This window comes from Triplophysa rosa, unplaced genomic scaffold, assembly GCF_024868665.1.
Source record: "Triplophysa rosa unplaced genomic scaffold, Trosa_1v2 scaffold50_ERROPOS2019382, whole genome shotgun sequence".
NCBI lineage: Eukaryota > Metazoa > Chordata > Actinopteri > Cypriniformes > Nemacheilidae > Triplophysa > Triplophysa rosa.
In genome coordinates, this window is record NW_026634518.1 from 670 (window position 1) to 18312 (window position 17643).

At 42.0% G+C, this 17643-nt stretch overlaps 1 protein-coding gene across 1 annotated transcript in view; it reads right to left on the minus strand.

Annotated features, from left to right (window-relative positions):
* Positions 1-6245: 6245 nt before the first annotated feature.
* LOC130550975 (alpha-1,3-mannosyl-glycoprotein 4-beta-N-acetylglucosaminyltransferase B-like) overlaps positions 6246-17643 on the minus strand; it is a 95639-nt gene continuing 84241 nt past the window's right edge. The window contains exon 5 of the mRNA XM_057328511.1: positions 6246-6564. Coding sequence (XP_057184494.1) covers positions 6416-6564 — 149 coding nt within the window. The 3' untranslated portion in view covers positions 6246-6415. The remainder of the gene's footprint in view (positions 6565-17643) is intronic.

A 17643-nucleotide genomic window follows, 5' to 3' on the forward strand; every position in this document is an offset into this window, starting at 1 on the left:
AACCTGCCAATGTCAAACCCAAAGCACTACATTACACCAGTTGGACTGCTGTAAGACTCCGCCTGAAAGTGAAGCTCATCAAGGGTAATATTTGCCAGCTATTGCAGGGGAACTGTCTCTCACAGCTGAGAATTCTCCTGTCACATATTGTTCCACCTGTGTTCCATGAGATAGAAGTCCCTACTTGTCTCAAACTTGCACTGCTGACTTTCAAAACCAACACAAGTAGGTTCTTAGAGTTTAAGGTTCACATCATTTAATCTTTCAAAGCAAGAAAACGTATTATGACAACTAACAACGTTGCTGCCAGATAGGGTTCTCCCTTTTCAGTGAGAAAAAAAAGAAGGGGACCAGAGCTTCAACCATCAACCTGCCCATCTCAGAACACAGCAGTAACTACTAACACCGTTTTGAGAATACTGCTGTCACATAGGGTTCCCCTGTGTTCAATGAAAAATAAGAAGGGGGACCGGGCTTTAAACCACCAACCTGCCTATCCCAAACCGAAGCAAAGTGAAGGCAGGCAAGGTAGAAACGTGGCAGATCCTGCCCCTAATTTTTTCCAAACCCTTTCAAATATTATCCTGTCATGTGTAACATGTAGTTTGTGTGGCCTTGACATTTTAGCATGTCTTTGTAAATATAAATAAATGCTTGATGAGACAATCAGTGTTGCTTGTGTGCAGGCATCAAAGTCAATGTTTTTGACAATATAGCACCCGTGACAACTAAGAATTTTGCTGTCAAGTGAGGTTCCCGTGTTCAATGAAGAAAAAAGAAAGGGGACCGGGGCTTCCTCCCCCAACCTGCCCATGTCAAACCCAAAGCACAATAGGCCACTAACCTGTTGGCCTATTGTACGGACCCCCTTGAAAGGGAAGCTCCTCCGAGTAAAATGTCCAGTAAGACGTCTGAATTTTCAAAATTAGGGAAAAGATTGATAGAAGGGCATTGCTTAATGTTAAGCAATTCGTCCCTGGTAAAAGTGATTAAAGAAGAGTAGCTTAAAACAGGAAAAACAAACAAAAAAGACATAAGTACTAGAGCACTCCAAACCGAGGCAGCCATCCGCGGCGCCATCTTGAATAGAATAGAAATATTGAATAGAATATTGTTTTGATATGTACCGTTACTTGTAGTAAATATTATTTTAGAATAAAGCTAACTTAAGACACCAATCTAAATTGTTCGGTAATCAATTTAGTACTATTTTGACAATACTATGTTTAGTGTAGGACATGCATGAGGACCACATGAACTTGAGGGTGTTGGCCTGTTTTGTCTGAATAACATGGTAGTTAAACTGACGTTTATATGTAGCCTACAAAGCATCCTAATGCCCCGTTCATTTCTAATACACATTTGACTAATAACGTTGCATCAAATATATTAATATTGCTACCTGAGAACGTGGTGGATCCATCTTGCTTCGTTGAAAACGTCGAGTCACTTTCAACCAATAAGATGCCATGTAAGAGGTCGCGTTTTCATTGGCCCGCCGTGGAAGCCTATCCCTGATTGGTTGACTACTTATGACAGCCTATAATGCCTGGAACACACAGGAGGACCTCTCGAGAGCAAGAGTACCGAAGGATTCGTGGACGCACGGAACGCATTTTGAGTGCGCACACGCTCACTGAGCGAGAGGAGAGAAAATTCATAAGAGAGCAGCGTATAGTTGAAAGCGCGCGTCCAGTTTTGTGCACGAGTAAAGGAAATCGGCGTGCGAGCGGAGAGATTCGCGCGCTCGTATGACAAGAATGCGCTCTCGCCTTGTAATAATGCGCTCGCGACATTTGTCATTATAATAACGCCATAGGAGTGGATTTATTTTATTTTGAGTGGAAATCCATCAGAAACCACGAGTAAAAACCTGCTTGTTTGTGCGAATCACTTCAAACCAGAGTGCTTTTTCAACCTGGGACAGTACAAGCAGGATTAGCTTCAAAGTTGTTCTTCAAGAGGGATCGAGACCGACTGAACGAGACAAAATTGCCGATGTAAGTAATATTTATCAACAGTCTGAATTGACGTAAATGTACCGTATATATAGGAGGATAACGTTAGCATATGATAGCGAAAGGAGCTAAGTCAGTCACGGGCTAAATAGAACATTCAAAGCCAGTGTTAAACTTACTGTATATAAGTGCAGATTGACACTTGGAGTTTAGCTGTATGAATGTTAATACATTATGTGCGTTAATATGTGTAGCTGCGGCAAGCTGTTTGTTTTGCTAATGAACAGGGGCGAACACTGGGGTTAGTTTCGTTTTAAACATCTCAAATCATTCGTGTTTAGGCTGAAAAATCTGCAGTAGGGGTTCAATCTTCAGCTGGCTGGCAGGAGCTGCCACTGGCAGGTCACGTGACCCGGCACTCCCGACACTGGCAGGTCACGTGACCCGGCACCACCGACACTGGCAGGTAAAGTAACCCGCCACTTAACAGCTAAACAGAGCCAGAAGATGCGCCGATTTTCACGCGTTCCCACAGCTCTTCTGTATAGAAATTTGCGTTTGTTCGTATGGATGTGTTCTTGTGCATGCACATCATTTTGTGTGGAGTTTTTGCATTTTAAAGCCCTCAAAGTACAGTGAGAACAAGTGGCAGGTGGCAGTTGTACTGTCAGCTAAACAGAGCAGGAAAAACCACTGGCTTTCACGCGTTCCCACAGCTCTCCTGCATAGAAATGATTTATTCTGCATGCATGAATGCTTGCACTACAGGCTTCCTGCTGAGAGAAAAAATGTCAGATAAAAATTGTGGAGACTTCTACAGTGTAACAATTCATTGGTCAAAACACAGTTCTTTGAAACTATGAAATTTTAAAAGTGCGTTAAGTGTTCGTGACATTTTTACCGGACTGTAGTTTTATGACATAATAAAATATGTTATTGCTGTGCATGTAAATATTTTATCTGGTCCATTAAGATTATGCTATAGGCATTAAAATAGTCAGTTAAATTTTTTGTTTTTTTGCTAAAATTATTGCCCGTGTCTCACTATTTGACTTGGATTATACATTTTTGTTAAATAATGTTTTTGTGGCTCAGTGATAGAGCATTGCATTAGCATCGGAAAAGTTTGTGGGTTCGATTGCACGGGAATACTAATGCTTGAATCCAATGTCACTGTGGATAAAAGCGTCTGCCAAATGAATAAATGTAAATTTAACAATCTGCTTTATATTTTTATTTATGTAAATGGCTGTACATATTACTACTATTGTGGTGTTGCTTTTTTGTTGTCAAAAAAATTGAACTAAACTATAAACAACATAGGCCTATTAATTGCAGCTATTCTCCAAATATAATCAACAAATGCGTTTTCCGTTCCGTTCCGTTAGCGTTTCGCTACGTCAGCTTAAAGTAGCTACTTTTGTTCTAAAAAAAACTTTGTGTCCTTTTACCAACACACTGCATGCTTTCGATTCAGAAACTTGGGATATTGTAAGCTTGTTGTGGATATAGCTTATTTTAAGTAATAGCTATAGGGTACAACAAGTATTAGGCTATAAATCCCATACCTTATAATTCCATTGCTTTTTGTATACGTTGGTTTTCTTTACTGTGCACTCTAAAAATGGTTGTTAAAACACACACAATATGTTATTTTTGTGACAAAACATTTTGTTACTTTAACCTAACATTTATTTTATACAAATCCACAAATCCTTTTTTCACAAAGGATAAAACTTATCTATAAAACGAATTGCAACCGCTGTTCTGCATTAAATTAATTAATAAAGAAATTATATTTTTCTGTAAAACTTATTTTTCATCATTTTAAATCCATATAATAACCCAAACTAGTTTTTCATTTATTTTTTCCTCAGAATTTCTCTCATTGTTTCTGAACCATCTCCAGTGCAGCCTTGATTATCAATGGCAGGTGCCAGTGTATAAATATTGAACACGATTAATAAAATCTTAAGAGTGCTTTTCCACAATCGCGCCTAACCGTTCTCGTTGCTTTGCTTAATCGCTCAACTGCTTTGGGCCAGCCTGTATGTAGGCCTAAATTGATTTTTTTAGAATGTAAACGCAAATACATGTCAGGCGTCACTCGCTGCCTTGGTAACGCAAGAGACTGAGCTATGACTTGAAAAACGTTTTCGTTTGGCACCCCCCAGCTTCAGCTGTTAACCACTTAACCATTAACATTGTTAAATTAAAATTATTAAATAAATTGAATTGAATAATCACAACCGAGTAATCCTGAGTGGCAACGTCACTACACGCATTCTATCAGCACGATTCAGCATAACAGATTAGCGGTTATGATCAAATTTAATTCATAATCGTTAATTGTTTTCCCAGCCTTTTTTAGCTGACAATCGTCTTCTGGAAGGCTATTTTTCAAAAATATACACGCACGATGTAATTGGAGTATGACAGCCAATGGCGTGTCACAATCAACGATGACGTAAAGCTTCTTCCTAGCTAGCGGTTATATGCCACCTGCCAGTTGTTCTCACCATACTTTTAGCGCTTTAAAATGCAAAAACTCCACACAAAATGTTGTGCATGCACAAGAAGACATCCATACGAACAAATGCAGAATAAAAAAATATTTAATTTGTATTTATAAGAGCTGTGAGAACGCGTGAAAGTCTGCGCATCTTTTGGCTCCGTTTAGCTGTTAAGTGGCTGGTCACGTGACCTGCCAGTGTCGGGAGTGCCGGGTCACGTGACCTGCCAGTGTCGGGAGTGCCGGGTCACGTGACCTGCCAGTGTCGGGAGTGCCGGGTCACGTGACCTGCCAGTGGCAGCTCCTGCCAGCCAGCTGAAGATTGAACCCCCTCTCAAAATCTGTCACAGCAAACTAGCTCTCACGTTGTGTGTGTAATGTTATAACTTGTCAATGACAAGCACTAAAATCCATGCAATTCCGCTGAGATCTGCAGTGGATTCCGTGGATTTTAGGTAAGCATACATGCACAACGTAAGCGCATTAGCTGTTTGCGGTGACTTATTTTTTTGTCTCCGGGCGAATGATTTGAGACGTTTAAGATGAAACTAACTGCAGAGGAATTCAGGAAATATAATTTAGCTAAACCATTGCCACTGCACGTGTGTTGTGTTGACACACTGGACAGAAGGGGGGTGGGGTTCGCTGTAACTCATTATCATTTAAAGAGACATGCGCCAAAACGGCGCTGTGAGCATAGCTGTTTTTGACGAGGCAAGAAGGGTTTTGTTTACACAGCCATTAAGTGTTTTTAAGCAAAATATGTTCCAGACATTTCATGAAGACCCTAATAAATCATACCATCTTGTTGAAAGTGCTCGCCTGATTAGACCTTTAATATTTACTATAGTAAGATTCAAAAACACTATATTATCTAGGAATTTTACTGCAGTTTACTATAGGCCTAGTAAATACTATAGTATACTACAGTATTTTTATGTGGACAAATATATTTCTATTCTATAGTAAAAAATTGGACAACACAGAACAATAAAAAAATGGGTAAACTAAAAATTATATGGCCCTAATTGATCCATTTGTATATAACATTAATGTCCTTTGTCGTTAACCAGTCTATTTACTGTATGTGATTTGTGTTTTTTAAAGATGATAACATACGTTTTATACTTGTGCTACCTGTACAACTGTTTGGCCTGTGCTACAAAACTTTAAACCTCTGTAGCACCAGTGCTATATGCAAAAAAGTTAATATTTTCAATACAGATCATGGATCGAGATTCTTTGTTACGTAGATCGTGATATGCTTTTTTGGGAAGATAGCCCAGCCCTAATCTACATGAACTATTTTGCTATTTTATTATTCTCACTGGACACACATTTATCCTGTTTATGTGTTAACTGATGTGTACAGAAGCTAATGGCTGAACAGCAGGGCACTGACGCGTTATTTTCAGCTAAATTGGCAGTCTTTATCAGTGTGCTAAATTCAAACTGTAGCTCATGTAACAAGAAGCTAATCATATTTTCAAGAAATAAAACTACAAGGAAGTTACCCTTTATAACAATAGTGAACTACTCTAAATTACAAATTACAAACAAAAATCATACAACAAACACTGAAGCAATTAGGGATGCAATGTATTTTTTAAAAATAAAGATGATAATTCTTTTTTTTTGCTAATCAGATCAGTATCCATGTGGCACAAAAAATACTTTGTGTGGTTGTAGAGCTCTTCTTGACAACAGTATAACAAGGGTACAACTTTATCATACACACAACTAAGTTAACAATAAATAAATAAAATGAGTAGATGATATGTCTCAAAATATATGTAATAATACGTTTATTATGTAAATACATTCATGCATTTGGCTCACACTTTTATTGAAATAAACTTTCAGAGCAGATAAACATTTTTTATTAGTATGTGTGTTCCCTGGGGTCAAATACAAATGAATTCATACTGTGTATCTTTAAGAATACTTAGAGGGTTCTTACCTCTGCAATGAAGACAATGATGACTGAGTCCTCTTTCTCAGTTGGACTTAACTCTGACATCAGCGAATTCAGTGTATCCGCCAGGTAGGAATGCACCTCCCTCTTTACACTGGGCACACCCATCACTATTGACACTGGAGAGAAAAGGTTACTCACTGATCACTTCTAATATAGTAGATTGCCATTGTGTATAGATTAATGTTAAATTACGATGTACTGTAGACATGCACAACATGTAGCATGGGAGTTCTTTTTGGTTGCACATTTGCATTTATGAGAGCGCAATATGAATTGAAGCTGGATAGAGACCAGCAGCCTTGCTGGGCATGTGAGACAGTAGAGCACCTCCTCACCAGTGGGTGCAGAACTGTGTTGGACAGCACTCTGGAGAACTGCCCACTCAGATAGGATAGAGACCTAGACACAGCCGGTCCTAGAGCCAGGACAGGAATATGTGAGATGACCCACAACTTTTTTTGAGCGAGAAAGTAGTGTTGGGCGATATACTAAAAATGGGATATTACTGAGATGATTGTGCTGAAGATATTAAATTGCAGAATACTGTGAATATTAATTACTGTTGAAAATTAAGATTAACGTATCAGAGACGGAACCAATGACATGACATAAAAGGTCTCTGATTTGTTGGGTGGTGGACAGCATGGGAAAACACTATTAAATGCAAACTATTAAAAAAACTATAAAATTTAATCTTTTCCGTTTTTAAATGGAAGAACTAAATGTTTTCAATATAAACTTTGGTTACCTAAACAAATAAATATAACAAATTTACATACCCTCTTAATAATTAAAAAGCTTCACAATGCCATAGAACCTTTTTGTCTAAATGGTTCCATAAAAACCCTTTAACATTCAAAGATTGTTTAACAAAAGGTTCTTTGTTTAGTGTTTTAGTGTTTTTTAAACGTTTAAAACAGTAAGGCAAGAAATGGTAAATCTGTTTAACTCTTCTGGCATTGTTTAGGGTAGAAAGTAATCAACTTTCACCTCTTAAAATTAAGTAGAAATCATTTTAATTTGATATGACCGGTGTGAGAGTGCAATGTGTTGTCTTAGCAACGTGGTAGTTCCTGTTTCCTTTTCTGCCAGTATGTTGTACGAAGGACGTCTACCCTGCGTTCCAATTAGCATACTAGCCGTCCTAATAGTAGTCGAAAGTAGAATTGGTATGTCCCAAATCGTAGTATGTTGAAAATAGTATTCCAAAGATTCCCGGATGGTCTACTACTTCCGGTAGAAATTCGAAGTGCAGAACGATGCACACTCTAATGGCTGATATTTCCCACAACTCACCTCGAGTAGGCGGAGTTTAGTGGCGCTCCACTGCATTAATAAATTATATAACTGATGCATCACTAAATTAACAAATGTAAGTATACAGTAAACATTACATAAGAAATAATGAATGAATAAATACCATAATGAAAAGAAGAGCTGTGTGACAGTTCCCTTTCTTTCGGTCTCTCGACGTTGTGTCGAACCGACAGATGGGGTTTGACTTGAGAACCTATCATCTTCTGACTAATTTTGAAAAGGCCAATGAAATTGGCGAATGAAATTTGCATGTCGGACTCCGCCCCGGATATCTGGGTATAAAGGGGAGACGGCGTGCTGCATTCATTCACCTTTTGTTCTTCGGAGCATTCGCATCTGATGACAAGACTCACTCAAACTGCTAGATTCTTACGACGTGGTGCAGCGGATTGTCCATCGGCAGTGACTTCCCCTGGGCATCTCGGCAGTTCCAGAGGTGTTTATTTCTAAAAGAGCAAATTTCTCCAGCGTGGCATGTCCCGCTGTTCTCATGGGTGCCACACTCTCATAGAGGAGGGAGATGGAGAAGCTCAAGTGCTTCGGCACGCTGAGGCAATGTTCGTGGATATGTCCTGCCCGCAATGCGGGTGGATGACGATCCAGATGTTGCGGTCACGGGTGGCTGTGTTCTTATTGTCCCAGCCACCACCTCGTCTGCTTCCCGTGCCGTGATAGCAGTGGCTTTGCAGTGCTGCCGTCCGCCATGGCGAGCAGCGAGGGTGATATGGGGATTATCGTGAGCGCTAATCCATCAGCCACAGGCTCGCGGACCGCTCGCGCTCCATCTCGCTCATCTGACCATTTCCCAAGAGACGGTTTCGTCTTGTTCCTCAGCCACGTATTTGGAAACGGTGCGTGATGAATATGAGAAGTCGAAGGCAGCATCGGAGGGCGACCCACTGACGTCCGACCCCATCGATTCCTGGAGCTCCCTCCCTTGGGAGGTCGAGCCCAGGAAGAGGCAGCCGTCGAGATCTCAGCCATGCTTTCCCGGGCCGCCGCGGGCATTGGGCGGCAGTGCACCGCACCGCCTTCCCCAGCGCTCGCGGGTGGATATTTGGTGCCTCGGGTCTGAGCGCAACTCCAAGTTGCACTCGGCCCCAGTACCATTTTTTTCCGGATGTTCATGAGGAAGCTTAGTAAGACCTGGAACGCCCCCTTCTCGGCGTGTTCCCATCAAATTAGCTTCGTCGTCCTTACTTCCCTCGAGGGGGGCAGCTAGGGGCTACGTCAACGTGCCCCAGGTGGAGCGTGCAGTCGCGGTGCCTTATGCCCGTAGACGGCGGCCACCTGGGGAGGTCAACTCTGCCTCTCGCCTGAGGCAGGTAAGCTTTCTGCATCTCTGGTGTCGAGGGCTTACACTGCCAAGGGCCAAGCTGCCTCCGCTCTGTACGTCATGGCCATCCTGCAGGCCGAGGCATTAAAGAGCTCCTCGAGGGTAAGACCGACCCGAGGGCTTGTGCAGGAACTCTGTGCCGCCACTGACCTCACCCTACGGGCGACCAAGGTGACAGCGCGGGCCCTGGGTCGGACGATGTACACACTAGTGGCCCAGGAGAGACACCTCTGGCTCAACCTTGTGCAGATGTGTGATGCTGAGGAAGTTCGCTTTCTTGACATGCCAACTCACAAGGGGGGGCTGTTTGGTGATACTGTCGAGAGTTCTCAGCAGTGAAGAAGCAGACCTACCCCCCGGGGATTGCCTGCCGCGACCCGGTTGCCCTTCGGCCGTCGAGGTCCCGTGCGGCGTCTGCTCCCCAGCAGCTCTCGACGCTGGACCCGGCTCCGGCGCCCCCTACCCAGGCAGCCCCCGGGAGAAGACGTAGAGGAGGAGACCACCGTCCCGTCACCAGCCACCGCAGAGCGGCCCTGACAGGACAAGCCCAGGGAGATCGAGACCACATGAGGCCCGACCCCAGCCATTCCATTGCTGGTCGGTCGGTCTGGGATGGTTCCTGCCCCGTCCCAGCACCTGCTGGGCCCCTTCGGGGGCCTTGCGCCCATATTCTGAGTTTCCTCTCTCTCCCTCTGGGTTTTTCCTCAGCCACTCTCACCCTCCAGAGGACGGTGTTCGGCAACTCGACATTGCGTCACGGCTAGACGCAATATCGGGCATACACTCCATTATGCTGCATTATCGGCGGGCAGGTAAGTCAGCAGAGCCGATCTCCTCCCCGGGGGCCTCTCCACGGCAAGGGATCCACACTGCCAGCCATCGTGATCATGATGAAGCAGATCGAACCCCTAGTCCCCCTGTCTCGGTCCCTGGAAGCCTGACTAGAGCTTCCCAAACCGGCTAGGGAATACGAGCCGTCTTGGCTACAGGATCCAATTCGCCAGACGTCTGCCCAAGTTTCGGGGCATCCAATATCTGCCTCTCAGTCAGAGGCAAGGATGCTCCCGTGCTTCGGGCCGAGGTCGCCACCTTTCTGGCGAATGCACGTTGTGGCATCCGAGCAAGACCTCTGGAACTTCCATGTCTGGCTCCCGGAAGGAACGAGGAGACCCTGAGTGGCCTAACTCCCGGTGGTGGTTGAGATCATCACTCAGGCTAGGGCCCCTGCCACTAGGCAGCTGTACACCTTAAGTGGCGCCTCTTCTCGTCCTGGTGCGCTTCTCGAGGAGAAGACCCCCGGAGCTGCTCGATCGGGAATGGGTTGTCCTTCCTACAAGAGAGACTCGAGAGTAATCTCTCCCCTTCCACACTGAAGTGTATGCAGCCGCCATTGTCGCTCATCACGAACCAATCGCTGGAAAGTCTCTGGGACAGCACGACCTGATCATTAGGTTCCTAAGGAGCGCGGGAAGGCGGAATCTGCCTCGTCTACTCTAAGTACCCTCTTGGGACCTCGGACGGTCCTGGCGGGCCTCCAGAGGCCCCCCTTCGAGCCCCTAGGAGATGCCGCTCTTTCTCTTACGATGAAGACGGCTCCCCTTGTGGCGCTCGCCTCCATCAAGAGGGTAGAGGATCTACAAGCATTCTCCATGTCCACTGATTGACTAGAGTTCGGGCCTGGAGACTCTCACGTTATCCTGAGATCCCAGCCCGGCTACGTGCCCAAAGTTCACACCACTCCCTTTCGGGACCCAGGTGGTGAACTTGCAGGCGCTCCCCACTGGGGAGGAAGACTCAACCTCACCCGTGTTGTGTCCAGTACACGCGCTGCGCCTCTACTTGGACCGCACGCAGAGCTTTAGGAGCTCTGAGCAGCCCTTTGTCTGTTTTGGAGGTCAGCAACAGTGAAGAGCTATCTCCAAACAGAGATTGGCGCACTGGATCGCGGACACCATCGCTACAGTATGTGCCCACTGGCAGTGAGGGCACACTCCACCCGGGGTGGCACTCAGGCTCCTCAGCACAAAAGGTGAATGAATGCAGCACGCCGTCTCCCCTTTATACCCGGATATCCGGGGTGGAGTCCGGCATGCAAATTTCATTCGCCAATTTCATTGGCCTTTTCAAAATTAGTCAGAAGATGATAGGTTCTCAAGTCAAATCCCATATGTTGGTTCGACACAACATCTCGTTCTCTCCATCAGGGAACAGAGGTTACATACGCAACCAAGACGTTATTGGCCACAATGTGGCCAACAACAGCCACTTACACTTCCTGTTAGTATGTCCCAGTGCGTGCAATCTCTTTTGCCATGCACTCAAAAGTACCTACTATACCAACACAAAAACAGTTCCTACTATTAGGGATAGTATAAATAGGCAAATTAGAACGCAGGGCTAGTTTAACTCTTAAATTGAGGACCCTCCATATACTGCATCCTTCAGAGGATGTGACCTCCAGAAGTCAAGAGGACACAGCCTTCCGAAACGAGACAGTTTGATATTAGTGTGGACCTACCCATTTTCAAAAGGTTGACCAATCAAATTTACGGAATTCCAGCCAATCAAATTACAGAGGCCAAGCACCATTTTCATCAAACTGAAGAAGACATAACGTTCAGCCAATCAAATTGAAGGAGACAGAACTTTACAGGCGGGCGCTAACAGAAACCAAGCGCAGTTTTAATGAAGTGTAGTGAGATGTGCGAAGGCAAACATAACTAAGCCAACAGTTTAAAATAAAAATGATTAAAAAAGATATTAGAGACGCAAACTACTTATCTTTGGCTAATTCTGCTGTTTTGAATGAAAACTTAAATGGTTTGTCACATAATGTAAGACTTAACGTGTATTTGACTTGATGTGCCTAAAACATAACAGATAAGCATATAAGGCATAAGATATGAATGTGTGGATTTAATTAACAGGTGTCAATAGACTGCAGAACTATTATCACAGTAATTGAAATGACAAAAATAATGTTTTTAACATTATTAAATTAGTTGTTTAGCAAATGGTTCCTTTAAGCTGGCCTCAAGACTACAGGATTTTTTCAATCCTGACCGATTAAGAAATCTGGTAGCAGCACACACATAAGGAGAATCTTCACAGATTCTCTTATTTAAAATCTTAAACATGCTCATACTAAAAGATTTAAAACTCTTGGCGCATCACACACCACAAGAGAATATTAAGATTACCTTACCAGTGGACGCACGCATCACGTGCGTCCACTCACCTAGAAGCAGATGTTAACATAGTGTAATGTATATATTGTGACATGAGGACATCTAGCGGTAGTCAAACGTTCATTTAGACCAGGGGTCGGAAACCTTTGCGACCAAAAGAGCTATTTTTGGGCCCTCTCCCACCAAATAAAATTTGTCTGGAGCCGCAAAATATGTGTAACCTTTAAATTACTATAACACAGGTTATGCATGTATGGTAGTAGTTACCCAGTTGCACCACTAGGTGGCAAAATACATTTACCCAGCAAGGGTGCATCTTAATACCAGGCATAAACAGGGCCTTATAAAGACTGCAGGGAACCGCAGCAGGGGGGCAGAGAACAACATGCGGCTCGAGAGCCACGGGTTGCCGACCTCTGATTTAGACGTAATAATTTGCTTTGTAATTGTGTACACTTCACTAATGAGATATCATTTAACGTAGATGAAATGCACATTATCAGAACACAGTTCGTTCACTTTAAAATACTAGGAAAAAACAGAACAGTGTCTTTACTACATTACTATATACTGATATTTCATACTATTTATAATGCAAGGCAGGGTTATTTGTTTATCACATACATGTTTTACTGCTGTAACTGTTTTACCAGATTTATTAAAGAACATCTTTTGTCTCTGAAAATGTCTGAAATTATGACATAAAAATAAATTTTCCAAGTGAAAACTACATTTTTATGTTACAGTATGTAAATTAAATTATATTACCATGGGTGTTTTGTTCTATGATTTAAGACAACGATTAATTTTAAAGTTGAACTATCGAGAAAACTAGGGACATGGTAAATTTGTACTCTGCGTAGATCATAAAGTTAATTTGTTTAGAAATGTAAACATTTATTTCAAAAGTAATTAGTTACACTACTTGTTACATTACTACCCCCCACCCCTCAAAAACACAAAATAACCTCTTAGCCTTCTCAAGACTTTATTGGGAAGTGCATACTCTACTCTATCTTGTCTTTAATTGTTTTAATACATTCTTTCTTCTTATTCCATTCTAAAGCCTGTCATAAATAATAACAATAATTAAACTCTGTGACATTTTAACTTAAAACATTTTTTCATATGTTAACTAGTACTTCTAAACATGCATACTCCATAATGTAAAAAGTCTCTCCTTAGTTCTTATAACTTGTATATCTTAACTAGTGCTTCTCCATATTTCTATGATGATTTCTTCGTCATTTAACAAATATAACAGCGTTAGAGCAGCAAAAACTAGTCTGACAAAACATAATATGCTGCTAATAGAATTGGAGCATAAAGGCTAACATCGATCACGAGAGCAGAGGTGGGTAGAGTAGCCAAAATCTTTACTCAAGTAAAAGTACAAGTAACTAGAGAAATTGTTACTCAAGTAAAAGTAAAAGTCACTATTTTAAAAATTACTTGAGTAAAAGTAAAAAAGTATGCAATGAAAAACTACTCAAGTAGCTAGTTACTTTGTATCTGATTATATAGGCCTTCTACATTAAATTAATATTAACGCCAATATTTTAATATTACATTTTAATCAATATTTTTAATTATCATAAGCAGATATCTTTGCAGTATACTAGAGAGACTAAAGAATATACAAACACAGAAGAGACAAGCATTTCTGTAAATTTCATCTAGTCCTGATGTCAATGTAGTTTACACAACTTATTTAGAATACTAGACCATGTCAAACTAAAGCATGAACTAAACTCAGAGCATTTCCTAAGATGATCTAGAACATCTGCAGTGCTCTCTTAAATGAAATACACATTTTTGAACAAAGCTCATGTTTTCTTGTGTTGTGTCACGTGTGTGTTGTGAAACGCTCTTACTTGTAAACAAACAGTAAACAGTGAACCACACGCCCATCAACAAGTTTTCTTCCTTCTGTTCGTCAAATGTATATTTCTGCAGGAAATCTGTCTGACGAACAGGTCGCGCGGGAGCGCGCATATGGCGGGCATTTATCATTGCTGGCAAACAATATGACACATTTGCAGTTTTGATTTTATAGATATAGATTCATATCCACTTCATCCAACGCTCTTTGTGTTCTGCGTGTTCTTAAGTTTCGCGCTACGAGGAGTGAGTAATCCTGCTCCAGATGATTCAGATCGTGCTGCGAACTGAACTAATCATTTGAACTGATTCATTAGCCCATTCAAATGGTTTTTCCCATTGTTCAATTAATGCTTTCAAAAGAATCGACTCAAAAGAATCGATCACTCGGGAATGCCCGTAAAAAGAGACGACAACCTTGAAATAAACAACGCGTTTTAAAAAGCATATTTTAAAATGAAGGAACGAAGGAACGTCACGCAATGTAAGTTATGTAACGAAGTAAAAGTACAGATTTTCTATTAGAAATTTACTCAAGTAAGAGTAAAAGTACACACTTTTAATTTTACTTAAAAAGTACATATTTTCCAAAATGTTACTCAAGTAAATGTAACGAAGTAAATGTAGCGCGTTACTACCCACCTCTGCACGAGAGGCACCTCAGCCAATCATATCCGGTGTCTACTGTGGTCTCCTTGCCTGTGTTCCGCACGGCGATAGCATTGGCCGTTACGAGTTTTTATCTTAAGGTAGCAGGCTTTCCATGGAGTGACTTTGGTAGTGCTTTCCATGGAGTGGCTATGACATAATAATTTAAAATGTGGATGTGGCAACCAAATGGCTAAACACACTGAAGAAGGCATTAGCCGAAACGTTTGTGTTAACCTGCCTCCCATCATAGAATAAAAGTATTTAATATATTTAAACTTTTGTGAGTGCGAATCATTGTGTATCATGGACAAGTTTTTTTTCAAAGATTCTCTGTAAGGTAAAAACGTGGTAAAATCTGGAAATTTGCATGTTTCAACGTGCACATAAGAGTACCGGAACCTTTTTTCCCCACTTCAAGCACTGGTCAAAAGTGTTGTTGTTTATATGTCTATGTGGTGTTTTTAATATGCTAATATGAACCATATGCAAATTAATTATGTCAAACCATTGCAGAGTATTTTCTGCTTAAAACTGCACTTTACCAAAGTTTTAAATAGCGTCTGTTTACAACGTCATAACCCTGTAACCAATGGCGTTAACAGATTTGAGCCATAGATTGAGCCATAGATATGTAAGGATGGCGCATAGACTGCTTCTGCAACACGAATGAGGCATATACTGTATGTACATCTACTATGGCGCTCAAAATGATTCTTTGGCGAATGAAACTGACAAGCATAACATATAACAAGCGTGTAATCGTGTGTGTATGTCTCCATTTGTTTTAAACAACTTCTATTGTCGTTTTGAAAAGCGACAAGAGTCTCACCCTCCACACCCGCCCTGACCCTATCTCTGCTATACCATTAACACCTCTTGATACTCAACTTGCACTTAGGATCTGCGAAGAGGATGTGTGTCAGCTTTTTCGCAAACAAAAGTTCAGAAAAGCACCAGGCCCAGACAATGTCTCACCCTCCTGCCTGAAAGTCTGTGCAGAGCAGCTGTCGCCCAGCTTCACTCAGATCTTTAACTCAACTTTATTTATATAGTGCTTTTTACAATTTTCATTGTTAAAAAGCAGCTGTACATGAGACATATTGACTATAAGCAAAACAATTAAAGTTATACCTGTAAAAACAAGAAAAAGGTGAAAACACAGAAGACAGACATACCCGCATACAAAACACTCCACACACACAATATGCACACGTACTAACACACATAGACATAGACACACACACGGACGCGCACGCACACACACACACACACACACACACACATACAAGCACGCACACACACATACAAGCACGCACACACACATACACGCACACACACACACACAGACAAGCACGCACACACACATACACGCACACATACAGTGTAAGCACACATTAAAGATAAACGAGAGAGAAACACAGGTCAAATATTAAACAGACTATAAATTCCTATATGCAATATTAATTAAGTAAAACTTTAAAATTCACATTTTAAAGCAGCCCCCCTGGCAAGGCAAATAGTGCAAAACAGTATGCAAATGGTGGCGAGGAACCCAAAACTCCAATCGAGAAATAAAACCTCAGGAGAACCCAGGTCCAACCAGGGGATTCCAGTTCCCCTCTGGCAAAAGCTGCTGCCTCTGCACAAGCTCGACAGTGCTTTCACAACAAGGCTAAATAAAAATAAATAAACTTACTAATAAGGTAAATTATAGATTTAAGATTATCATTAATAATCTAATAGCATTTTAAATTTTGTAGTGAAGACGTGTCAAATCGCCATGTCCTTCTTTATCCAGCTCTATCATCTCAGCTCTTGTCAGGTCGCCGCTTCCCATTCTCTGCTCTACCATCAGGTCTGGGCATGAACTGCATCCTGCTCGCTGTGGTAACCTTGGAACAATGAGACAAGACTGGCTGAGATTAGAGTACTAACTACTGCAGCCTAAACCCTCAGAGGATTTATATTATGGAAGTGTAGTGTATGCAAGATTAAAAAGTGAAAGTGACCTATTAGTCAGATATGGTGACCCATACCCGAAATGTGACCTCTGCTTTTAACCAGATCCTTTTAATCCAGAGAGTAGTGAACACACGCACAGCAAGTCGTGAACACACGTACACCCGGAGCAGTGGGCAGCTATCACTGCAGCGCCCGGGGAGCAAGTAGGGGTAAGGTGCCTTGCTCAAGGGCACCTCAGTCGTTACCCGCCAGTGCCCGCCGGCCCTGGGAATCGAACCAGCATTCTGGTCACGAGTCCGACTCTCTAACCGTTAGGCCACGACTAGTCTATATTTAAATGTAAATATAAAATGATCTACCACCTGCACTTGATTTTGAAATTCTAGGTATTACCAACTGACAGGACGCCTGAGAGCATAATGCACGTGAAGGACTTTAATACAAGAGGAGTTCACTCAAGTACTGAAGAGCAAAACCATGTCGCAAGATTTTAAAGTTAATGCGATGCTTTATAGGTAACCAGTGCAAGGTTGACGGAACCGGGCTAATATGTTCATCCTTTTTTTTTGTACGTGTAAGAACTCGAGCTGCCGCGTTTTGGACAAGTTGGAGTTTTTGTAATAAGCCTGCAGGGCAACCACCTAACAGTGCATTACAGTAATCTTGTCTTGATGTCATGAATGCATGAATTAACTTCTTTGCATCTGACAGTGACAGCATATGACGTAGTTTAGATATATTCTTAAGATGGAAAAACGCAATTTTACAGGTGTTGGCGACATAGCTCTCAAATGACAGATTACTATCGAATAGAACGCGAAGATTCTTAGCTGACGATGAGGGTTTTATGGAAAATCCGT